This window comes from Mucor mucedo (genome assembly GCF_025094135.1).
Source record: "Mucor mucedo strain NRRL 3635 chromosome Unknown EV154scaffold_185, whole genome shotgun sequence".
Lineage (NCBI taxonomy): Eukaryota > Fungi > Mucoromycota > Mucoromycetes > Mucorales > Mucoraceae > Mucor > Mucor mucedo.
This window is the reverse complement of record NW_026252469.1, coordinates 1-24159: the sequence shown is the minus strand read 5'-3', so window position 1 is coordinate 24159 and position 24159 is coordinate 1. Positions and strand designations below refer to the sequence as shown.

The 24159-nt window shown below is 37.4% G+C and overlaps 11 protein-coding genes across 11 annotated transcripts; 5 read left to right on the top strand and 6 right to left on the bottom strand.

Moving 5' to 3' along the window:
• Nucleotides 1–97: 97 nt before the first annotated feature.
• Nucleotides 98–1866, top strand: EV154DRAFT_431182 (YjeF N-terminal domain-containing protein; the record flags this gene model as incomplete). Its single annotated transcript, XM_051596590.1, has 5 exons — nucleotides 98–212; nucleotides 278–523; nucleotides 704–810; nucleotides 886–1030; nucleotides 1163–1866. The coding sequence occupies 5 exons, from the start codon at nucleotides 98–100 to the stop codon at nucleotides 1864–1866; spliced, it is 1317 nt and encodes a 438-aa protein (XP_051451479.1).
• Nucleotides 1674–2953, bottom strand: EV154DRAFT_579504 (uncharacterized protein; the record flags this gene model as incomplete). The annotated part of the gene is made up of 2 exons (XM_051606588.1): nucleotides 1674–2672; nucleotides 2744–2953. The coding sequence occupies 2 exons, from the start codon at nucleotides 2951–2953 to the stop codon at nucleotides 1932–1934; spliced, it is 951 nt and encodes a 316-aa protein (XP_051451478.1). The 3' UTR covers nucleotides 1674–1931.
• An 81-nt stretch (nucleotides 2954–3034) lies between these two features.
• Nucleotides 3035–4372, top strand: EV154DRAFT_102437 (uncharacterized protein). The gene is made up of 7 exons (XM_051593860.1): nucleotides 3035–3345; nucleotides 3418–3486; nucleotides 3576–3625; nucleotides 3696–3717; nucleotides 3801–3923; nucleotides 3998–4014; nucleotides 4087–4372. The coding sequence occupies exons 1-7, from the start codon at nucleotides 3218–3220 to the stop codon at nucleotides 4278–4280; spliced, it is 603 nt and encodes a 200-aa protein (XP_051451477.1). The 5' UTR covers nucleotides 3035–3217; the 3' UTR covers nucleotides 4281–4372.
• Nucleotides 4284–6158, top strand: EV154DRAFT_473719 (uncharacterized protein). Its single transcript, XM_051597942.1, has 3 exons — nucleotides 4284–4673; nucleotides 4713–5534; nucleotides 5694–6158. Exons 1-3 carry the CDS (start codon nucleotides 4476–4478, stop codon nucleotides 5850–5852), a joined length of 1179 nt encoding a protein of 392 aa, XP_051451476.1. The 5' UTR covers nucleotides 4284–4475; the 3' UTR covers nucleotides 5853–6158.
• Nucleotides 6122–7282, top strand: EV154DRAFT_528754 (uncharacterized protein). Its single transcript, XM_051603609.1, has one exon. It carries the CDS (start codon nucleotides 6158–6160, stop codon nucleotides 7250–7252), a length of 1095 nt encoding a protein of 364 aa, XP_051451475.1. The 5' UTR covers nucleotides 6122–6157; the 3' UTR covers nucleotides 7253–7282.
• Nucleotides 7283–8301: 1019 nt separating this feature from the next.
• Nucleotides 8302–10751, bottom strand: EV154DRAFT_102363 (uncharacterized protein). The gene is made up of 5 exons (XM_051593857.1): nucleotides 10637–10751; nucleotides 10494–10579; nucleotides 10346–10420; nucleotides 9368–10292; nucleotides 8302–9313 (listed from the first exon to the last, which is right to left on the bottom strand). Exons 2-5 carry the CDS (start codon nucleotides 10508–10510, stop codon nucleotides 8708–8710), a joined length of 1623 nt encoding a protein of 540 aa, XP_051451474.1. The 5' UTR covers nucleotides 10511–10579; nucleotides 10637–10751; the 3' UTR covers nucleotides 8302–8707.
• On the bottom strand, nucleotides 10737–12415 carry EV154DRAFT_102379 (uncharacterized protein). Its single transcript, XM_051593858.1, has 5 exons — nucleotides 12280–12415; nucleotides 12139–12198; nucleotides 12013–12079; nucleotides 11205–11945; nucleotides 10737–11120 (listed from the first exon to the last, which is right to left on the bottom strand). Exons 2-5 carry the CDS (start codon nucleotides 12173–12175, stop codon nucleotides 11111–11113), a joined length of 855 nt encoding a protein of 284 aa, XP_051451473.1. The 5' UTR covers nucleotides 12176–12198; nucleotides 12280–12415; the 3' UTR covers nucleotides 10737–11110.
• Nucleotides 12416–12854: 439 nt separating this feature from the next.
• On the bottom strand, nucleotides 12855–13653 carry EV154DRAFT_102393 (mitochondrial import inner membrane translocase subunit Tim54). Its single transcript, XM_051593859.1, has 3 exons — nucleotides 13427–13653; nucleotides 13280–13369; nucleotides 12855–13213 (listed from the first exon to the last, which is right to left on the bottom strand). Exons 1-3 carry the CDS (start codon nucleotides 13589–13591, stop codon nucleotides 12956–12958), a joined length of 513 nt encoding a protein of 170 aa, XP_051451472.1. The 5' UTR covers nucleotides 13592–13653; the 3' UTR covers nucleotides 12855–12955.
• Nucleotides 13654–13709: 56 nt separating this feature from the next.
• On the bottom strand, nucleotides 13710–17462 carry EV154DRAFT_102291 (uncharacterized protein). Its single transcript, XM_051593856.1, has 8 exons — nucleotides 17399–17462; nucleotides 16572–17334; nucleotides 16023–16506; nucleotides 15880–15961; nucleotides 15735–15809; nucleotides 14757–15681; nucleotides 14102–14702; nucleotides 13710–14037 (listed from the first exon to the last, which is right to left on the bottom strand). The coding sequence occupies exons 2-8, from the start codon at nucleotides 17109–17111 to the stop codon at nucleotides 13751–13753; spliced, it is 2994 nt and encodes a 997-aa protein (XP_051451471.1). The 5' UTR covers nucleotides 17112–17334; nucleotides 17399–17462; the 3' UTR covers nucleotides 13710–13750.
• A 481-nt stretch (nucleotides 17463–17943) lies between these two features.
• Nucleotides 17944–19670, bottom strand: EV154DRAFT_528726 (uncharacterized protein). The gene is made up of 5 exons (XM_051603608.1): nucleotides 19559–19670; nucleotides 19447–19496; nucleotides 19216–19382; nucleotides 19081–19147; nucleotides 17944–19029 (listed from the first exon to the last, which is right to left on the bottom strand). Exons 3-5 carry the CDS (start codon nucleotides 19308–19310, stop codon nucleotides 17992–17994), a joined length of 1200 nt encoding a protein of 399 aa, XP_051451470.1. The 5' UTR covers nucleotides 19311–19382; nucleotides 19447–19496; nucleotides 19559–19670; the 3' UTR covers nucleotides 17944–17991.
• A 3564-nt stretch (nucleotides 19671–23234) lies between these two features.
• On the top strand, nucleotides 23235–24113 carry EV154DRAFT_391057 (ribonuclease H-like domain-containing protein; the record flags this gene model as incomplete). Its single annotated transcript, XM_051595110.1, has 4 exons — nucleotides 23235–23355; nucleotides 23411–23584; nucleotides 23640–23985; nucleotides 24071–24113. Coding segments are annotated over 4 exons (684 nt in total), but the record flags the coding sequence as incomplete, so codon positions are not given.
• Nucleotides 24114–24159: the final 46 nt, after the last annotated feature.

Here is a 24159-nt window from a genome sequence, read left to right as displayed (position 1 = left end):
CACACACACTTTTTTATTTTATTTTTTTTATTTCACATCTTTTTTTCTCTCTCTTCTTTTTCTCTCTTCTTTTATAACATTTTTTACAAAAACTACAATGGCAGAGGCTTTTCTAGGCTATAAAGTATCGGTTTTATTACACTCTGGCATTAAACTGGAAGGTGTTGTTTCTCATATTGAACCCTCCACGCAACAGATGACTTTAAAAGATGGTGAGTTCATCTTCTTACCCATGAACCCATATTGAATACATACTCATCCCTTTCCCCATCAAAAGTGACCCTGTTTCTCTTTGGTCAAGCACCTTTTAGCACTCCTCTGTATGGTGTGGTTGGAAAGGATATCAAGGACTTGCAAATTATCTCCACACCTAGCAGTACAACCCAACAACAACAACCACCACCAATACAACAACAACAACAAGCATACACACCTTTAGATAACCATGTACTTGAACAAGACCCTCCACCTCCACTTGTCATACAAGCCAAGGTAGCACGCAACTCTACGTCTTATGGCCCATGTACTAACCTATTGCCTTTGTTTCACTAGATATTGACGCCCTCCAAATCCAAAAGTACATACATATAAATTTATAACATGCACTTTTTTTTGAAAAAACTAACAAACAAAATGGAATGGATTGTCTTAGGTCGAAAAATCAAACAAGCTCCTTTACGCACAAATAAACGACAGATACCAGCGGATGGATGGGCAGGCGAGGATGTAAATATATTTAGAGAAGAAGAATTTGATTTTCAAAAGAACCTAGACATGTTTGACAAAGCAAAAGTCTTTGCCGAAATACGAGTAAGTTGACTATCAACATAAAGCGTGTATACCCCACTTTGTTTTTTAAACCCGTGGTAAAAAATAAATAAATAGGAGTCGGATGAGACGGCACCCGAGGAACTCTTAGTGACACTCAATCGCTTACCACAAAAAGTTAATTTACTGCCTACCGAAAACGTTCTCTCGGTTGAACGCACTCCTTACAATGAAACAACCAGTGATGATCTTGGGGATGAAAGTGATAATGATTCTCAAACACCCGATGAATACACCACCCATCGTCACAGTAGAAGACGGAAATCACACGTCAAAAAACCAACACGTATCCTTACCTCTTATTCTGGTATCCACTGTCCTTCTGTCTCTCCAGCTCAAATGGCACATGTTCTACACGAATGTACCAAAGCCTCACCTGCCTTTGATGAGTTGGCCATGGAAAATGCAGGCAGAGGTACCTCCTTTTTATTATTACAGTTGCTCAGTCAAATGGACGTGGTTTCTCCCTCCATTGTGATCTTGGTAGGAAATAACAAGAATGGATGTAGTGGATTAATTGCAGCACGTCACTTAATTAACCATGGTTGTCTTGTCACGGTCTGTATCTCTACAGAACAACCTTTAACAGCTGCTATGAAACGCCATGAATCCATGACCAAGAAATTCGGTGTGATTATAGTGTATGATATTCTGGAATTGGGTGAAGCAGATTTTATAGTGGATGCTATTTTGGGTGCAGAGGATAATCTGGCAGAAAGTCCTGACTGTGATATTATATGTAAAACTGTGGATTGGGTGAATGAGCAGACAGATAAACCTGTACTCTCAGTGGATTTCCCCACTGGTGTAGATGCTAGTACGGGAACAGCTCTTTATGCTGAACAACATGTGATTCGACCCAAATGGACGCTATGTTTAGGTGCGCCCAAGTCGGGATGTAAATCACTACGTGTGACGGGTGAGTTATTCCTTGTGGATATAGGTATACCCCGATTATGTTGGAAACGGGTCGGCATCAAGGGAAATACCATTCCTTGGGGTGCTGACTTTTTAGTGCCCTTGGAATATCATTCATAATTATATATATAATAATAAATGGAGGGGGTATTCAAAAATATATATATATTATCTTTATTATTTTTTTATCGGTCATAGTCTGAGATGGAACTTGCTCTCACATCGCTTGTTCTTGAACACGTCATAACACTACTTGTAGATTCCTGTGAAGAAATAAACGCTGTGAAAGCAGAAGGATGTGCTTCTTCCTCTTCTTCTTCTTGTGACGTTTGAGAGGAAAAACCTTCATCCTGTGATAAATTGTGTTTCTCCAACTTGCGTCGTTTATACCATTGATGTTTTCTTTCTTGAGCTTTTAATTGACTTAGTTCTTTGGATAGTTTAATCTTGATGTCTTCAAAGCGCGCCAAATCCGTCTTTAGTGCTATATGACGTTGATGGGATGAAAATCCACTGTCAGCAGTGGCTGCCAGCTGATTTTCAATGCGTTGTCGTGATTGTAAAGCATAATCCACTTGGATTTGTAATTGTTCCATTTTCGCTAATCGATGGTCGGACATACGTTGAGCGTTTTCTTCTCGTTTGGCCAACATAAGTTTTTCAGAACACCCTGCGGGGTGCACAGCTTGAGATTTGAGCTTGGATCGACTGCTTCCTCGCTTATAATGATAACCGGAATCCAGTAGTTTTTGCTTAGCCATGTCAAAAAGACGGCCCTTTTTCGAAATCAGCACAGGATTTTCCAGGGCGAGATCGAGTGAAGCGCGGTTGATGGCTTCTTCATAGGATGTCAAGGGCCTGTTCTTTTTCTTGCCGTAGATGGTAGCATGCGATAAGATAAACTCACGAGTGGAAGGTAATTCTGTCTATTGAGGTGTTAGTCTCTAAAGATAAAATCTCTGAGAGAAAGGGGACTTACCATGATGTCTTGTGCGACGAGTGGTGGTGGTTTGAGCTCTCGTAGACATTTTTTGAATTTGATGGAATGAAAAGGCAACATATCAAGTGCCGACAAAAATTCAGAAAGCTCGGTGTCGTTGAAAGCCACAAGTTGAGACAGGTCCTCGTCGGTAGCGCCTGCTTCCAGAAAAGCAGCATGGTATTGCTCTAATGCAATGGAGGAAAGGAATGCACTTAAGGTTTGCATATGAATAAATAAGAAGAAGAAGGACTGCTTGATAGCAAAAATCGCTCAGCCTTTTTTCTTTTTTTTTTATAGAAATTTATAAAATTAGTGGGGGTCAATTAAGGGAGACCTTGTCTATGAGGAGCGTCCCTTTTGACCGATAAATTTCTGATAAATTTCTAAAGTGTTGAGAAAAAGGTGACTTTTTATTTTAATCCAATTGAATTCAACTTTATTTTTTTTTTTGGTTGTTTGCAGGAGGCTTTAAGGTGAAGAGAGAAGAAGATGAAACTTGTTTCTTTTTTTGTTTCTTTTTCTCCCTTTAAAATGTCCTTGTTAGGTTACGTGGTGGTGTTCTTTTTATTTTGTTGCAGCTACGCTTTAAATTTGACCGCTTTGTTCTTGCCCAAATGGTAACACAGCGATAGTTAAAAAAACGTGTGTTTAAAAAAAAATATATATTAAAAATCCGGGTTTATATCAAGGTTAACTCGTATCATTCCAAAACCATCTTACTCTGAAACGAATTATGGTCTGTTCAAATTATGTTCAAGGTAAATCTTTCTTTTTTTTTTATAGCCCAGTGTGGGTAAAAAATAAAAAAAAATTGTAGCATCATCTTATTTTTATAAAAAACATATAGTCTCACGGGTGAATGCAGACCATTTCCTGGTCCTAGTGATTGTACACAAGGTAAAATAGAAATAAACAAACATATTTTTTTTTTAATCTTTCTGTGTGGTTATTCATATTTATAACAAAGAAGAAGGGTTTTGTCAGCTGTGGTAATTATCACCTTAACATTTTATCTCGAACGAAAAATTGATCATCCTTTTATTTTTTTTACATACACACAAAAAAAAAAAAGGCAGGCTGCAGGAGCAGGCATGATACTTGGCGCAGTGGTTGGTACATTAACCATCGTTGCTTTATTGGGCGTGATGTGCAGTAATCGAGAGAAGAGAGAGAGAGGATGGAAGCTGGTATCAGGGTAACAAAAAAAAAAAAAGTGTGTGAGAGGTCACACAACGAGAATGGTTTTTCACGTTTTTTTAATCAATTTAGAATGCTTGTGCTATTTGGTAAGTTGTATAAAAGAAATGGAGTGATTTATATAAAAAAAAAGAAATTAAGGTTTTGTATAATATTATAAGCTGTGCCTTCGATAGTGTCTTTTTCGATTATTGCGTACTTGTATAATACAAGTTCCATATTTTATTCAGGAACCAAGTACGATCAATCATTCATTATGAATTCAGCTTCGTGGTGTATCAGTGTCATACTAGCCTTCTCTATGCTTCTGGCTTCATTCATTGGAAATCCGCATTATTACGAAAGATTGGATTAAAATCGGGGGCTCTTTTTATAATAGCAATCTTTCTGTGTCACGATAAATAAAAGTGGTTGGTGCAAAAAAATTAAAAAAAAAAAAAATTACTTTTCCTTAAACTCCCTCTTTTACTTTAATTTTTTTTTCCCTTTTGCTCTCTTCTCCTTTACTTTTTTCATTTAATTTTTTTTTTTTTGCAGCCGCCAAAGTGTGATGTTTCACTCTTCTGGCTCTAGACACGAACAGTACCTTGTTCGTTCACAAAAGAAAGCCATTCTTCAAAAAAAAAAACGCACTTCTTTAGAATCCGAGATTTCAGGAGCAGATAGTGGATACACGTCTTCATCATCCACCAGTTCGCCCAATACCAGTATCAGTCATGTGACTGACGACGGCGAAGAAGAAAATATAGTTACCAAAGATATACAGGCAACCATAGCACCCGTAGAGCAAAAGAAAAAGAAACAAAAGAGGCAAAATCAACCTCCTCGGCAACCCGATCTCGTTTATTCTTGTCCGAGACCTCTGGCCTTTCCGTTCCACAACGACGACCATTTCTTACCCATTGCGGAAGCAGATCCGCGCGATGTAGCAAGGGTCTCCCCTTCCTCTTTATTATTAAATCGATCCGCCTCGCTGCAGTCCAGTAAAACATCATTTTCCACACAGAGATTGAAGAGAGACACAGAGTCTTCTTATAGTCAACAATCTTCCATCCTGAGTACAATACAACGTGGCACCGTGCGTTCCATCAGATCCCTTTTTCAGTTACCCGAATCTTCTTCATCGAATGATCCTTTATCCCCTACCACCAGCAATCCAAATAGTTTACAGCGGCTGGAAATCAAAAAGGGCACGGTTCAGTCCATCAAGGACATGTTTTCCAACAAGAAAAAATCTCCCCTTGTCCTACCTAGTAAATTGCAACAGGAGAGACAGCATTCTACAGGTATGGTTGGTGCAACCATCGGTCATTTCGAGTCCTCCTCCTCCTCCTCGAAAGCTCCCTTTCAACCCGTGGCTGTTAATGTGACAAAACCCAATGCCACAAAGAAATCATTCAAGTCGCGTGCTTCTGAATTCGCCTCCAGAGCTCTTTGGAAGCAACCATCCTCATCAGCTCAACCACCACCACCACTATCATCATCATCATCATTATTGAAAAAAGCGCCATCACCACCACAGACACCACCAGTAGTAGCAGCAGCATCGAAAATAAAGGCGGAGACGAAATCACTTTCGGCACGGATATTCCCAAAAACGTGGCGTCATGTATCACTTACTAGAGACGAAGCACCAGCTAAAAAGTCACCCACAGCAAAAGATGATACCCTCCATCCCAAGGCACCCAAGAAATCTTTGTTTGCTTCCTTTAAAAAGAAGATGGCTACAGGCTCTAGCAAAGTACAACCTTTACCTTCAACCTTAAAGAAAGATGATCCAGCTTCTGTACAAAAGAAGAATAAGCCAACCGAAACAACAGAAGAAGCACCAACAGTAGCACCACCAGTGACCACCGTGCGTAAAATGTGGAAGAGTTTTAAAAACCTGATGTCTGGTAAAAAGTCGTCTCGTGTAGGTGTATTGTAAATCTTTTTCTTTTTTCATTTACGTTATGACATTTTTTTTTCCTATTAATTATTATTTCCCTCTTATGTTATGCCACTCTCTATTGTCACCCCCCACCTCATATACCACACGCAAAAAAAAAAAACTATTGCTTTTTTTTTTTTTTTGCTTTCTTTTTTTTTCTTTTCTTTTTTTTTTTTAAACACACAAAACAAAAATTTGTTATAAATCACACACACACACACGCCCCCTCGTTTAACATTTGATTGGTCAAATGTTGTATTACTAGTAATTTTTTAAAAATAAAAAAAAAAACATATAAATTCATGTCAGCTCTTAGTCATGTCTTACTGCATCAAAGTAAGCATAACAGTCCCCCTCTCGCGTTGCAGAAAACACAAAAAACCTATATAAACACCCACTCTTTTTTTTTATATTTTCTTTTTCTTCTTTATCTTTCTTTTCTTTCAACTCACACACACACAAAAAAAATGTCTCCTACTGTTCAATGCGCATATATCGGGTTAGGCGCAATGGGTAACGCCATGGCCGGTCATATCGCACAAAAATTATCTTCTTTAGGTTGTCCACCTCTTTTGGCTTTCAACCGTACTCAAGCACGCGCCGAAGCTTTAGCTCAAACACATCCCGTCACCGTCGCTTCTTCCCTCGATCAAGTGGCTACCGCCAACATCATCTTTTCCTGTCTCTTGAATGATGCTGCCGTGATCGAGACCTTGGACACTTTAATCCCCCTTTTAAAGACCGATACCATCCTGGTAGAACAATCTACCATCAGTCCTGCATTGGCTCAAAAGTATGCTGCCAAAGCCAAGGAGGCTGGTGTTGTTTATTTAGCTTGTCCCGTGATGGGTCCCCCTATCAAGGCGAAATCGGGTGATTTGACCGTGTTAATGGCAGGTGGTGAATCCGCCGAAATTCGCGGTAAGGTGTTACCTTTATTGATCCCTGTGGTAGGTAAAAAAGTGATTGAGCTGGGCTTACAGGATGTAGCTGAATCCTTGAGATTGAAGTTGTGTGGTAATTATTTCGTCACATCTGTGGTTGAGATGGTAGCGGAGGGAATGACGTTGGGAGAGGCATCTGGTGTAGGACAAGATAAGGTGAAGGAGCTCTTGGATGCTGTGTTCCCTAATTCGTTAATGGGTGTCTATGCCGATCGTATGTTGAAGAACACGTACAAGGATGAGATCGCGTTTCCTATCACCACTGCTAAAAAAGATGTTGCCCATATTGTACAATTGGCCAAAGATTCGGGTGCCAAGTTACCCATCACAGAGGCCTTTTTGAAAAATGCCGATGAGGTGTTGGAAAACCATGGAAATTATGATTTGTCTAGTGTTGTGGGTAATTTACGTGTTCAAGCAGGTCTTCATTTTGACCTTGCCGAGAAGAAATAATAAAGACTTTTTGTTTGTTTGTTGTAAAAATTATGCAGAAATTTTTTCTTTTCCCAGTTTTTAGGCTTTTAGACTATCTATACAACAAATTAACCTGATAGCTGAGGTTACCCCAAGGACAAAAATCACTACCCGGAGCGTTTGATTACAATGACAAACACCCACAAAATCTTGTAGACTAAAACCAGCATTATAAACTTTATATTATTCAAGGATGCAAATAAGATTCTCTGTTGTTTGCTATTTGCATAGTCATAACAAGACGAGCCACAAGAAGCTGTGACCAATTTGATGACATGTATGACGTTCTTGGCTGTGTGTGATTTATTCTACTTGCGACCTCTCCTCTAGATTTCTGCCAAAGTTTAGATCAAACGAGCCCTAGTAGGGTAAGCGGTTGAGGAATATTTCTTTCAGTATACTTCTATCAGGTAACAATTATTTATTGAAAACGCACTTGTTTCTAAAAAATCTTAAGCACTCAACCAATAATCACGATCATACGATGTGACTAGACGTACTTTGTTCTTAAGGAAAAATTTGGATTATATATTCAAATAAAAAGAAGTAATTATAATTACTACACAAGATACATCTCTGATCAGAATTAAATCTTTGCAACACTCGCCGTCCTAAGTAAGAAAGATGCGGCCAGCTTAAAGATCATCTAAAGAGCCATAGACATTGCATATACATATTACGCTTGCATTTACCTGCTACCTAGTTCAAAGTATTACGAACACGCCAATGAAATTATAGAAAAATTGGTGATGAATCTGATTCATCAGTACATAATATAAGGTTTCTTTATATGTATCTGCTCACATTTGTATTAACATAAAATCAATGAATACAACTGGAACAGATGCTCTGTCACTACTACTCTATTATTCTAAATGCAAGCGATTTACACAGCCTTTTTTTTGTACTCCGGTATCGCTTAAGTGTGTCCTAACTTAGACTTTTAATATAGAAGCGTTTCTTAAAAAAGGATTGTGTCCCTGAGGTTGAGAGATTGAAGGGGAATTTTTAAATTGAAAGTCATGTAATTAAAATGGTGGTTTAAAGCAGGTGCGGATACTCAGGTATGATTTTATTGGAAGCAGTGATATGTTAAATATAAGCGAGTGTCAATGGCTCGAGGATATTTAGGGTTGAGTAATAAGGATTATTAATGTAGTCATCAGCATAACCCAGACATCCTCTTGATACTTTGATTGATAAATTATTGCTAATCTGGTGATATTCTACAACCAAATTTCGGATATGATTATACGATAACCAAAAGCATTCTATGTTATAAGTCACACCAGGAGTGCCGTCGCGCAATAGAGCATACTTTTCCGGAACATTACTAGTTGAACTATCTAATTGAAGAATGTCTAAAATGGTAGGTTTATCTAAGTAAAAGTGGGTCATATTCAGTACAAAAGAAGGAAAATCCAGAGCAACAAACTAACACATTGTATCATTGATTTGAATTCTGAAACTCTTTGTTGAAACTGGCTTCCCTTTCTGAATAAATACTAAATAACTACCATCTTCAGCAATCGTATTTTTGATATCACCATTACTGTTTATTCTGATAAAAGGAAAGAACCCATTGAGATCGACCCGCATGCCATATGTTTCGCTTGATACTTGGCACAAAGTTCCAGTGACAAACCTATCAAACATATTGGGTGTCCTTTTAGGTACAAGCGGATTCAATAATTGAAAAATTGTTTCTTTTAGTATAAATGCCTTCGCATCTTTTTCTTCAGAATATAAGCCGTCGTCGATTGCCGTTTGCATAATCATGGTGTATGCTATGTAGATCTTTGAACCCTGCTCCAGATTAAACGGATCTCCAAACACAAAAATATAATTCGGTACATAGTTTCTAAACAACTTTTTGTTGGTCAAAGAAGCCACTATATCTGTTGCTAAACTTTCTATCACTGGCATAAGACCTAATTCAATAATATCACGAAGAAATATGCTTATACTGCAACCACATTCCGTGTTGATATTCAGCTGTATTTTGGAATCCATGTCCAAATTTGATTTATTTTTTTCCAACTACCAAGAAGTGATCAATAAACTGAGACGTTATTTATAGGTATACCAACTTACAAGTTCAACAACGCATGGTTTTAAATTTCGATAAATATTTCTATATATCTCAAATGATTGGAAATCATATTGTGTGTCTTCCTCACTCTGGTGTGTGGTACAATAGTCAACTTGACAATTAATTTGTAGGCTCTTCATAATACTCTTACAAAGTGTATCATATACATCATGGATATGTATCATTTCATCTTGAATAATGATGGAGGCTGGATCTTCTCCGGGTAATGCCAGTTTAACCACTTGATGCAAACTGAGTTGGATATGCTTCGAATATATCTGTGCAACAACAAAGTATGATTTCAACCTAAAGTCCAAATGCTGATACTTGTGTTGAATAGCTGGTAGAATTTCTTCACCACGGGTGCAGAATTTTGCTTTTCGAAGTTCGTCGTTCTTCCCGAGTATTCCACTTCCAAAGAAAGATTTTTTCAAATTTTTTATTGAGTTGAATACAGTATCCAATAACTTTTTGTCAATAGAGACGCCATACCAAACGTTGTTGGCTCGCCAATTCGTTCCTACAGCACCTTCTAATTTTTCCTCCATTTGCTTGTTGAGACAGTGCAGATATGTCATCATAAAAAAATACATGTAACCTGGATGGCATGTAGTAAATGACTCGCTATCCGAAGCTGAAAATTTGTCTTTCGACACAAAAAGATCATCCATGTCAAAGTTTGCCGTAAGTTGTTCAAATAGATTTGAATTTGAGGAATAAAATAATTTTCTGAATTCCTTTTGTCCATTTCTACTTGATTTTATCCATTCATCACTGCTTAAAGTACTTCCCCTTCGCATATTTAGGAAAGCCCGGCCAAGTAATTTCGATGCTGGGATCGCTGGTATTCCTTTTTTCACATTTCGTTTGTAACTTGAGTACCTTTTAAGACAGTTACCAAAAACCTTTTCTAGACCTAACTTCAATCTAAACGTATAATTAGGATTGACAATACCAAGAGTTTTTTCAAGTAGCTTTACCTAGTTGATATACGTAGTATCGGTCTTTGATATAATTCTGATTGCTTGATAAAATTATTCAATGATTGCATATCACTGTTATACAATGAAACAAAACTTAGTTTAAATTTTCTTAGATATAAGATATTTTGCTGTCAATCCCCATTACCATTCAATATTTTGCATCTGTTCAACTTGTCTATCTTTATTTAGGCATGTTAAAGCGGTCTTAATCTGTCTAAGCGATATGTCTGTCTAGTTTCAAAATAGGTTAATACGAAGTCAATAACTACTATTATGAAGTCAGTTTACCGATATTGATAAAAATAATAGGCTTTAAACAACTTCTGGATTGTTCAATTGTTGTTTCATTGGGTAGTATAACTGGGTTTCTGCGCATGTTAAATTCTTCTATCTGGTTGTCTAAAAGCTGTACAATTGCATCTCCTCGGACACGATAGTCAAAGACTTCGGATATGGGGAAATCACCACCGAGCTCCGCTATTGTGTAAGATTCTCTTAGTTCCCAGAAATACTTTTTCGACCAACAATCAACTGATGAGATTAGCCCCATAGTAAACAAAATGTTCGGGATTCGATTTGTGTAAAAAATGTCCAATGGCCTGGGAACCAGATTGCTCGTGCCTACAAGAAATTTATCTACTTCATTTCTAAAGAATTTTTCGGCAGAACCCGAAAAATGTTCAAAAATGTCCTTCAAATGGATTGGTCTATTCGTCCAGCGAGATTTCAAGTCTGGCAATGGCCGATCGTACAAAACATCCCTTATTGTATCCTGGCAAAACAAAAAAAAATGTTTTTAATTGTCTTCCCAATTTCCTTTCCATTAACTCTTACGAAATCATTAAATCCATCGTACTTTCGACTGAGTTTTGCAAGCATGTCGTCGATACATTCTGATGATAACGTAGTACGACAATGCTTTTCCACACATGCTATTAATGACAAACGTACTTCCTTTAGTCCAAATGGGATGACAATGTGAGCATGTTTCAACAATTGTGGCACCAAGTATCCTTTTGCTAATCTGAAAGCAGGATATTGAGCTGATACCAATTTCAAATCCACGGAGTATGTGCCTTGATAATCTATTGTACACATAACGCGCTGACCATTATGCTTTAATTTTAAACCGCGACGGGTACGTGTATCCATCTGCATGTTTTGAAAATTTAACTCCAGCATTGAAAAAAACACCAGCCTGCCCGGACAATCATTTTCATGGAGAAGACCAGCTTTTACGAATAGAGGCAGGAACAATTCTTCTCTTATTTGATAATCCCAACTAGTTGGAAGATTCAAAGAATAACAAAAATCCATATTTACACTATTCAGTTTTTGTTTATAACGATCCAGAATTTTTTGTAACAGGTCTATAGCTTCCTCATACACGAGCGCGTAAAGTACCGTATTATCGAAAGATTGTTGCTTGGATTTCGAATAAATGGCAGTGAGCTCGCTTAAAATATTGCGTACATAAATAACGTCTTCTTGGAACCCTTTGTAATTCTTATTCGCTTCATCAGCCTTGTCGCCTCTGGCAATGATATTTTTCGCGGTAGTGTCATATAAAATTGAGGTACGGTATTTGTTTTCAAAACTTTTTTTAAAAATAAATCTCAGTAACCCCCCCCCGTATAAACTCTGCTGTTTTGATGTCGACTAACCTTTCATCATCATTTGTAAATCTAGTAATGGCTACCGCTCCAGAGGTGATGCCGTCATAGCCCAAATCTATACGAAGTAAGCAATGCTGTAATTTAAAAAAATAAGTCATTTACCGATATTTATACAATATCTATGTCGAAAATAGTCATAGCGTTCTTCCATCTTCTTTCTTTTACAACACGATGCTAAAAGCGACGAAAGCACAAATACGAAGAGGCTTATGAGTTCACGGCGTTTCATCTAATCCGTTATTTGTAGCACGAAACCTTATGTGACCATGAATTCAATGACGGGGTAAATCATGCATTCAAACTTTCTATCTAACACCCACTAACATTGAAGCGCGATATTAGCTTTTGCTAGACTACTCTTCGGTGAAAAAATCTCTAGTGTTTGGGGAAAGAGACCTTCGTTTTCCCTTCCCCCTTTAAGTATATGGGAACAAATAAAAAAAGACATCGTTTACATATATCTCGCACTTTATTTAACGCAAATTAACATTAACACATACACCAACTTACCAAAAATACTTGTATCTACTTGAATTAGCATATCTATTTCTTCAATATTTCGGGTATATCATGTCTAATACAATATTATTTTTTCTTCTTGCTATAAATCCGTACCCACTCTTTAAATGTCGGTTTGGTTCAATACAGCATCTACAGAGTATTTTCCTGCTTCCAAATACATTTATAATTAAAGATACATGTTCACCCGGGGATATCCACGACATGTGAAAACTCAAGCGGAAGCGAAAAACTGTCAAAGTCTTAAATGATGTGGGTTTTAACATTTCCAAGGTTTCCTCTGCAATAAAAGATGTCTCATCCTTTGTCTTCTTTATGTCCTTCCACTTCAAGAAGACGCACCTCTACAAACACAGCAAGAATAGTATGTCATTCCTTGACTAATCCACCAAGCACCTCACGATACGTATTTCTACCAATCGCCAAAATACCATCTGATACCACTTCTTTTTTCTTTTTTCTTCTTGTTGTACATGTTCTCCACAGGTGATGTTAGACCTGTGTTAGACTTGTTTTCTAATGGTTCATGGTCGGTTGATTCTGCATTGGCTGCTGCTTCGACGGCTTTGCGACGACATTGAACAATTTCTTCCATGACAGAAGTTTCGATTTGGCCAGGTGATTTAGCTTCTTTAATTTCGTAATCGACAGCACCTGCAACAAGAATAGGCTGTAGCAAGTAAAGAGTGTCAGTTTATTTTTTTATACATGTCGGTGGGTTGGCGTATTATATTACCTTGACATATTCACGAAACCAAGTTCGACTCTTTTCAAGTCCATCACCAGGTGGTGCAGTAATATACACTGTGACTTTACGAGGCATTTCCTAGTTTCTTATGGGGTGAGGACAAGAAAGAGAGATCACAGAAAAGAAAAGACTTACATGGACACCACAAGGTCTGTCAGCGAGAAAAGAAACTCGTTGAGAAAATCTTGTTCTGGCATCTTGGGCATATTTATTACTAGAATAGACAAGACCTGCAATGCCACCTGCAACACCACTAAAAATCAGTGTGTTCTTGGAAGGTACTTTTAATCCAAAAGGCATGGTTTATGAAAAAGTGTTTCTTCTTTAAAAAAAGGGGCCCATTGTGTCCCTGGGGGGGGGGGGTCGGGGGAGAGTGAAGGGGGATTTTTTAAAATTGGAAGTCACGTAGGTTTAAAACGGTGGTTTAAAAATAGGTTGATTTTATTGAAGCAGTGAATGTTAAATATAAGCGAGTGTCAATGGCTCGATGAAATTTACGGTTCTGTAATAAGGTTTATCAATATAGTCATCACTATAGCCCATGCATCCTCTTGATAATTTGATAGATAAATGATTGCTCATCTGCTTACATTCTACAGCCAAATTTCGGATATGACCATACGATAAGCAAAAGCAGCCTGTGTTATAAGTCACACCAGAAGTACCACCTTGCAATAGAGCATACTTTTCCGGAACAGTGATAGTTGAACTATCTAACTGAAGAATGCCCAAAAAAATATCGTTGTCTAAGTAAAAGTGGGTCCCATCAGTACAAAAGAAGAAGAAAAAAAGAAATGGCAACAAACTAACTGTATCTTCTATCAATTTGAATTCTGAAACTCTTTGTTGAAACTGGCTTCCCTTTCTGAATAAATACCAAATAACTACCATCTTCTGCAATCGTATTTTTGATATCACCACTACTGTTTATTCTGATGAAAGGAAAGAACCCATTGAGATCGACCCGCATGCCATATGTTTTGCTTGATACTTGGCACAAAGTTCCAGTGACAAACCTTTCAAACATATAGGGTTTTCTTTTAGGTACAAGCGGATTCAGTAATTGAAAAATTGATTCTTTCAGTATAAATGCCTTCGTATCTTTTTCTTTAGAATATAAGCCGTCGTCGATTGCCTTCTGCATAATCATGGTGTATGTGATGTGGATCTTTGAACCCTGCGCCAGATTAAACGGGTCTCCAAACACAAATATATAATTCGGTACATAGTTTCCAAATATCTCTTTGTTTGTCAAAGAAGAAACTACATCTAATGTTATACTTTCTATCACTGACATAAGGCCTACTTCAATAACATCACGAAGAAATATGCTAACACTGCAATCACATTTCGTGTTGATATCCAGCTGTATTTTGGAATTCATATCCAAATTTGATTTGTTTTTTTCCAACTAACAAGGCGTAATTAATAAATTGAGACACTAGTTATAGTTATACCAATTTACAAGTTCAACAACGCATGGTTTTAAATTTCGATAAATATTGCTATATATCTGAAATGAATGGAAATCATATTGCATATCTTCCCCGTACTTATGCGTAGTACAATAGTCAACTCGACAATTGAATTGTATGCTCTTCATGATACGTTTGCAGAGTGTATCATATACATCATGAATATGTATCATTTCATCTTGAATAATGATGGACGCTAGATCTTCTTCGGGTGATGCCAGCTTGACAACTTGATGCAAACTGAGTTGAATATGCTTTGAATATATCTGTGCGACAAAAAAGAACGACTTCAACCTAAAATCCAAATGTTGATACATGTGTTGTAAAGATGGTAGAATTTCTTCACCACGGGTACAAAATTTTGCTTTTGGAAGTTCGTCGTCCTTCCCGAGTATTCCACTTGCAAAGAAAGATTTTTCCAATTTCTTTATTGAGCCGAATACAGTATCTAATAGGTTTTTATCAATAGAGACGCCGTACCAAGTCTTGTAAGCTTTCGAGCTGTTTCCCAAATTAATATTTAATGCTTCCTCTATTTGCTTGTTGAGGCAATGCAAATATGTGATCACAAAAAAAAATATATAACCTGGATGATAAGTAGTGAATGGCTCGCTATCCGAACTCCAAAATTTATCTTTCGACACAAAGAGATTTTCTACTTTAAGGTTTGCCGTAAGCTGTTCAAATAAGTTTGGTTGTGAAGAAACAAATAATTTCCTGATTTCGTTTTGTCGATTTCTACTGGATTTTATCCACTCATCATTGCTTAAAATACTTCTCCTCTGCATTTTTCGGGATGCTTGGCCAAGTAATTTGGATACTTGGTTCACCAGCACTCCTCTTTTCACATTTCTTTCGTAACTTGAGTATAATTCAAGATAGTCACCAAAAATCTTTTCTAAACCTAATTTCAGTCTAAACGTACAATTAGAATTGATAATCATAAGCGTTTCTTTAAGTAACATTACCTATTTGATATATGTAGTACTGGCCTTTGATATATTTCTAATTGCTTGATGAAACAATTCAACGGTTGCATTTTACTATTATGCAATAAAATGGAACTTAGTTGGATTTTCTTATAAAAGATATTTTGACGCCTATCACCATTACTATTTAAAATTTTGCTTCTGTCCAACTTGCCTATCTTCATCCAGGTATGTAAAAACAGTCTGGAGTTGTGTAAGCGATATGTCTGTTTGTTTCAAAATAGGTTAGGTTAATACGAAGCCGATATCACTTAGAATTCAATTTACCGATATTAATGAAGATAATAGGCTTTAAGCAAATTTTGGGTTCTTCCAATGTTGTTTTGCTGGGTAGTATAGTTGGGTTTCTGCGCACGTTAAATTCTTCCATTCGGTTTTCCAAAAGCTGTATAGTTGCATTTCTTCGGATAGGATGGTTAAAGAGTCTGAAATTGGGGGAATCACCACGGAGGTTTGTTAACGTGTAAGATTCTCTAAGTTCCCAGAAATACTTTTTCGATAAACAATCAACCGATAAAATTAACCCTACAGCTAAAAAAGTTCTGGGAATTCGATTTGTGTAAAAAATGTCCAATGACCTGGGTGCTATATTACTCGTGCCTACAAGAAGTTTGTCTACTTCATTTCTAAAGAATTTTTCGAAAGAACAAGAAAAATGTTCAAGTATGTCCTCTAAATAGATTAATCTATTCGTCCAGCGAGATTTCAAGTCTGACAATGGCTGATCGTATAAATCATCACTTTTGATTTTCTGGCAAAACAAAAAAAAAAAATGTTTTTAATTGTTTTCACAATTTCCTTTTCATTAACTCTTACGAAAACATTAACTCCATCGTACTTTTGACTGAGTTTTTCAAGCATGTCGTCGATAGATTCTGATGATAACGTAGTAGCACAATGCTTTTCCACGCACGCTATTAATGACAATCGTAGTTCCTTTAGTCCAAACGGGATTACAAAATGAGCTTGTTTCAACAATTGTGGCACCAATTTTCTTTTTGCTAATCTGAAAGAAGGATATTGAGTTGATACCAATTTCAAATCCACGGAGTATGCACCTTGATATTCTATTGTACCCATAACGCGCTGCTCGTTATGCTTTAATTCTAAACCACAATAGAGTCCTTTATCCATCTGCATGTTCTGAAAGATTACCTCTAACATTGAAAAAAACAGCAGCCTGCCTGGACCATCATCTTCATGGAAAAGACCAGCTTTTACGAATAGAGGCAGGAACAATTCTTCTCTTGCTTTATAATCCCAACTGGTTGGAAGAATCAAAGAATAATAAAAATCCGTATTTACACTATTCAACTTTTCTTTATAATGATCCAGTATTTTTTGTAAAAGGTCCATAGCTTCCTCGTACAAGAGCGCGTACAGTGCCGTATTATCGAAAGATTGTTGCTTGGGTTTTAAATAAATGTCAGTGAGCGCGCTTAAGGTGTTTCGTACATAAATAACGCCTTCTTGAAGCTCTTTCGAATTCTCATTCGCTTCATCGGCCAATTTACCTCTGGTAATGACCCTTCTGGTGATAGTGTCATATAAAATTGAGGTACAGTATTTGTTTTCAAATCTTTTGATAAAAAGGAATCTCTGTCAAAAAACATGTAAATTCTGCTGATTTGATGTCGACTAACCTTTCAACAATATTTGTAGGTCTATTAATGACTACCACTCCAGAGGTAATGATGTCATAGCCCAAATCTATACGAAGTAAGCAACGCCGTAATTTAAAAAAATAAGTCGCTTACCTATAGTAATACAATATCTATGCCGAGAATAGTCATAGAGTTCTTCCATCTTCTTTCTTCTACAACACGATGCTAAAAGCGATGAAAGTACAAACACGAAGAGGTTTACGAGCTCAGGGCGTTTCGTCTTATCCGTTTATTTGTAGTACGAAACCTAACGTGACCATGGACTCAATGCATTCAAACTTTCTATCTAACACCTACTAACATTGAAGCGCAATATTAATTTTTGCTAGACTATTCTTCGGTGGAAAAATCTCTAGTACCTGGGAAAAGAGACCTTTGCCATCCTTCCCCTTTTAAGCATATGTAAACAATAAAAAAGGACATGTTTTATATATACAGGTTTAACTTATTTTCATTGGCTATATTTGCCCAAAGTGTTGCGATTCGCACAAATGATATAGTCTGTTATCACTAGTATAAAGTACGAGACATAAAAAAATAACAACTTTATTAAATAGAATAAAACCTGATATTTATACCAGGCTCAGAACTTCATAAATACAAAAGTTCAGATTATACATAAATAATACTTCAACTACAGTAACAAGATCCAAATTGACCATATAGTGGTCTTCAGCCATCGATTGCTTCTTGACCTCACCATATCCTAGGTTCATAGCATTGTCCGTTTGATGGGGATATATACTGATGATACAATCTGGACAACCAGCAAGACTTATTTCTCGGTTTTGGGTATCAACGCGTTCAGTAAAAGTAAAATCCAACTTTATATCCAGCTCATCATCGTCAAATAAAGGTTGGATTGCATGTAGAATATATCGTGCAATGAGCCTGGTTTCAGGTATCTCAGAATACGTTGGTTCCATGGGCAGAATCTTGAATTCCATTGGAAGATCTTGCGGTGGACCGTTTCTCCCAACAACCATTGGAGAAGCTGTGATGCGGATGCAATGAGCTTTTTTATCTAAATGATCATCCGCCGTTTCCGCCAGAGTGAGTAATGAGGCTGCTGCGCTTATTCGGCTTGTAGTCTTGATGTATACGCTTTGAAAAATTTGAATAATTGTAAGCATATTTTCTCCGGGAAAAGTGCATGTCATATTCAGGGAGTCAAGAATACTTTGTCGCACTTTCTGGTAAATCTTGTTACCGAAAAACGGAATCATGGTCTTGTGTAGGCGATTGTTATTTTGTAACAATAAAATGGAAGATAATGAGAGGATAAGGTGCACATCAGATTCCAGCGTCAATGTATTGTCTAATACAAAGTTAAATACATCTTTCTGTAGGTTGTAAAATCTTTCAGATATATCTATGTTGTCAATGCAAAGTCTGTTCGGACCTGGTGGATGCAGTGTCAAAGACAAAGCTGCTGATGACAATGACTCGCCTTGGATATTTTCATTTTCATCCCCATCGGGAGGTATGAAACTACTCGACACATCATTATGAGTCGTTTTAATTAATTGTTTAAGTTGGGCAGCAGCAGGAACAGCAGCCGCAGTAAGTGTGTCGATTGCTTCTTCCTGATATACGTGTAAAGCTTTTTTCTATTTAAAAGTTAATACAAAAAGAAAGAAAGAAAGAAGCATAGGGCTTACCCTCCGTGTGTAGCTAGAGAAGAGTTCCTCCCAAATGAGCTTGTTAAATCTTTGCGATTTAGGTGGCCTAAATCAACACAACTCAACTGTTTAAGGAACATAAATGCTCAATTCTATTGAATTTTCATTACTCACCCTTTTGTCGAGTTTTTGACAGCTTTGTAAGCGTCTGAGTAGCGGTTCGCCCATGCGCTATATAACCCATTCATAGAATCGGCCTGTATGTCCATTGACCAACCAGGTTAATGATTCCTTGTGTTTTGACACAAAGGCGGAAGACCGCAAATTCTTTACTTTGGGATCTATTAAAATCACAAAAGCTGTTAATAGTTTATTTATTTATTCCTTAGGCTTTTTTTTTTCTACCTTCCAGCCCCGAGTTTTCCATGTTCAAAGCGCAGAAGAAATGTCTACACCTACGTTTTTTTTAAGTCACGGATCTTTTTTTATGTATTTTAATATGGTCATGATAACTTACATGACTTACAGCAAACCCGGCCAAAACCTGAGGACCCAAACTGGGGGGTCCTCGTCGTGTAGCGAAGACTGGCCTCCGCCGTAATATCGCAAAATCTGCAATATGTCTTTTTCATTTTAAAAAAAAAGATGTAACGTTTTAGCATTTTTTGGAATAGAAAAATCGTTATTAACTAACCTTCTTATTGATATAAAAGAAGAAGAAGAAAAGAACAAAAGGGCGTGGGAGGGTTTTATGTAAACTGATAAACAAGAACTGGCTTATGTCAGGATGACTTAATTGTTTTTGTCAAAAAAGTATTAGGACGAGTTTTATTTATAGACTGCTAAACGAGAACCTAGTTTATGTCAGGATAATTTAATTGTTTACTTAATCAGCCAAGTGTTTGAGCTTTTACTTGTAATAGAAATATCTGCAAATAGCCCCATATACATATTTAATCTGGACCGAAGGTAAATTTCTTTTCTTTACATAGAATACTAACTACACTTTTCCTACCCCATTGGCTTTAACTATATTGTATGTTGAAGAGGAAGGACTCTCGACAACAACGAACCCCCCCCCCATCACCTTCATGACCAACGTCGCCAAAATAGGAAAATTGAAATTTATCAGGTTTAATCTTGATGGATATATGGCAGCAAGGAGTTAAAGGGTAGTGTAAAATACCTGTTTTGTTTACAGTCTGATCTAATTTATTTAAACTATAAGTTCATGGCTGGTTTACTCAAATCATTAAAATTATTGGAAAACTATCAGCCATATCAAAATTTTTACCACTTTAAATAAAGATTGGTTGTCTTGATTGAGGCTATATATTTATATCACTCTATCTACACTTATAATTCTTCCATTTGGTAATCCTAACTATATTCTGATTAATACTTTATGGCCCGGTCATTTAGTTTATGAGATTTATGATTTGTCGAGCATGATGGTCAAATTAAATTTCAGCCTTTCTTGTCTGTAAACATGCATTAACTATTGTATATCACTCAACTTTTGCCCGTGATATGATAGCTTGGTACTTCATGATTGAGAGAAGCAACATTTCTCTTTTCTTACGTAATGATATCCGGGGAACAAATCTTTTTGCCAATAATGGTGCGTGAAATTCTGTATGACACCCCCTCACATGAACCGTGCCCTTTTTTTTTTATTTTATTTTTACGGGTCTACTGCGCAAATAAATTTATTTTCTTTTTTTTTATCTTTTGCATAATTGTGAGAATTCAACATGACGATTTCTGTCCGCATTGTCAATATGGACTATTGCATGTCAGCCACCGGTCCTTTGGATCGTGTCTCGACCCCGTTTAGTCCCACGCCACTTTCGAAAGTTCCTACCGTCCGTATCTTTGGATCTACATTAGGTGGTCAAAAGATCTGTCTTCACATTCACCAGGTAAGCTTCCAACAGATTCTTACCAAACAAACAAAAAAAAACTCACTGCTTATGTCATGGTAGGTGTACCCTTATTTCTTTGTACCATACACGATCCCACCTCATTGCAGCACCCAGGAAGACATTCAAAAAGAAATTTTTCAATTTGGCACCAATCTCAATGAAGCCATGAATTTAGCTCAACCCCATGGAGAAAAAAACCACCATATTATGGCTCTTGTCTTGACTAAAGGAGTACCCTTTTATGGATACCATGTGGGACATCAAACCTTTTTAAAAATCTACCTAGTGAACCCAGCACAAAAGCAAACCATGGTGGATGTTTTAATGTCGGGTGCATTGATGGGCACACCCTTTCAACCACATGAAGCACACATTAATTTCGAACTTCAGTTTCTCATGGATTATAATTTATTCGGTATGGATTGGATTCATTTGGATGATGTAGAGGAAATCTATCAGTTTCGTTTACCCTTGGCCAATTACCCTCGAGCGTTTGACGTCAAGGATGCTCCATTGTATACAGCAGATACCGTAGATACACAACATACCAATACCATTCCTCGTGAAAGTTATAGTGAATTGGAATTGGATATTACGAGTATGGCCATTTTAAATCGTTTAGATCTGGTCGAGCGAGACATCCATACACAATTGCATGAACCCGAGGTTGCCAAAGATAAATTGGTGACTTCGTTACAAGTGATCTGGCAAGACGAATTAAAAAGACGAAAAGCAAGAGACATGGATGATCCCACCATACCACCCGTCTCTCAAACAGAACCGCGTGAACCTCACGTCCCTTGGTTAGCAGAACCTGGACTTCGAAAAAATATGGAAAAAATGATGGCAAATCATCATGTGTGGGAACAGGACAATTCTCCCTTGTTGGATCAAGTATTGACGGTATTTCAAGCAGTGGAAGCACTTCATCCTGTTAAACAAGTAGCTCCATCTTCTTCTCCTCAGAGAACTCCCATCAATTCTCAGCAAGGCGAGTATAATGTATCAGCAACACCTACCAGGTATCGTGATTGGAATATTTCATCTCAGTTGGACCCATCTATCATCCAATCCTTTATCCGAGATCCATCTTTTCGTCAAGAAGAAGACGAGGACGAGGACGAAGAGGATGTAAACAAGCAAGTTGATGCACACCTAGATGAAAACGAAGACGATTATTTCAGCCAAACAGATCCATTAAACAACAGTGTTTTAGCTCAATGGATTGAAGCACAAGAAGATCAATTCCAATACCAACCACGTCAACTCAATTTTGAAAACACAAGCGAACCATCACCACCACCGCCACCACCACCACCACCGGTTGCCTCAGCAGTGGCAAAAAAAAGAGACATTTTTGATATGGAGGATATGCCTTTTAGCATTAGTAGTTTACCTCCTGTACCTGGCCCACCCGGTCTTAATAAAAAAAAGCGAAGACGTCGACTTATTTCACAAGTCGATGGACCCAATGATACCCATGAACCCAAAAAGATTTTGACTTCAGCAGATGAATGGGATTTGCAAAGACAGCGATTAAAAAATATGAGGCGAGGCATGAAAAATACTACACCTGTGCCCAAATCGAATACAATACCCACCGAGAAACAGAAAGAGGAGAATAAGGCTAGAATCGAATACATTAAGAAAAGATGTCGAAAAGTGGAAGAGCGGTTTGGCAAGAAACCCGTGAAAGAAAACGTTGAAAATAAGGAAAAGAATAAGGTACCCGTAGTGAATAAGGAAGAGATTGTGATACAAGAAGAGATATCTGTAGTCAATGAGAAAGAGACACATGAAGAAGAAACGACAGTGCATACAGTACAAGCAGTACAAAAAGAACTCTCCATGGATACTTTACCATCTATTCCTTCTGATGATACTAACCTGCCCGAAATGTCAACGGCTTTAGTGCATGAAGAACATGATCCTTTTTCTCCTTTGCTCGAACCTACAGCATCCTCCCCTACACAGTTTGAATACATATACCAACCTTCACCGCCAGAGATACATGTACCTACCACCGTAGTGTACAGGGAACCATTTTACAGTAAACCATCGGATGCACCTTCGTATCCTACTGTATTTGCTGGGAAAGAGTTTAAACTACCTACGACAGATACATTGAAAGAATTCCAAAGCACTTTTCATGCTTCTCTTGATAAGAAAATTGGGTTGGAGCATACACGGATTAAACAATGGACACCTGCTGTGGACCCACCGAGTTATGAACATGTAGCGCAATGGAAACAAAGGACACGCGTGAGTTCACAACTAGACGAACCAACAAAAGACAACACCTTTGATTTCAAGTTGAGTGCGACGAAACCAAATATTGAAATTAAGGTGGATAATGATTTCATTGATTATCTCAGTTTAGAGATTCATGGTACGTTCTTTTTTTTTTATATACATAGAAGTGTGCTGATAAAGAAAGAAAATAGTGAATACGAGGGGGACATTATTACCGGATCCTCAACAAGATGTAGTGCAAGTGATATTTTGGTGCTTACAAACAAAAGATCGATGTTTTCCATACAATGGGTATTCAGGGTATCATGTAGGTATCATTGCTCTCAAAAGTTTTGATATATCCAAAGTAGGCCTAAGCAACACGCGTAACGTATTTTTTTCTCGCCCTTTATTTCTCACGTCATTAACCCCATGATTTAGGTGCCATGATCGATTATGCAGACACCGAGGAAGACTTGTTTAGCTTTCTCATCAACAGAGTTCGTCATTTTGATCCCGATATGCTGGTAGGTTACGAAGTCCAAAACGCATCTTGGGGTTATCTCGTGGAACGAGGTGTAGAATTGGGTATTCACTTATTGGATGAACTCTCTCGTATCGCCATGTCCACAGACAGTATCAAAAAAAGTCAATGGGGATATCAAAAGACCTCGGTGTATAAAGTATGTGGTCGACATTTACTCAATATTTGGCGTCTAATGAAGGGAGAAATCACCTTGACCAGCTATACTTTTGAAAACGTGGCCTACCATTTACTTCACGATAGGTAAAAGTTTTTTTTTTTTTTTTGAGAAATTCACAATTCTATTTGAGCCTCGCACTGACAAATCACTTTTGATTAAAAAAAAAAGAGTACCTCATTATTCGCATGAAACATTGACAACGTGGTACACAAAAGGTCCCGCTGTGTTGAAATACCGGTTGTTCAAATACTATTTAA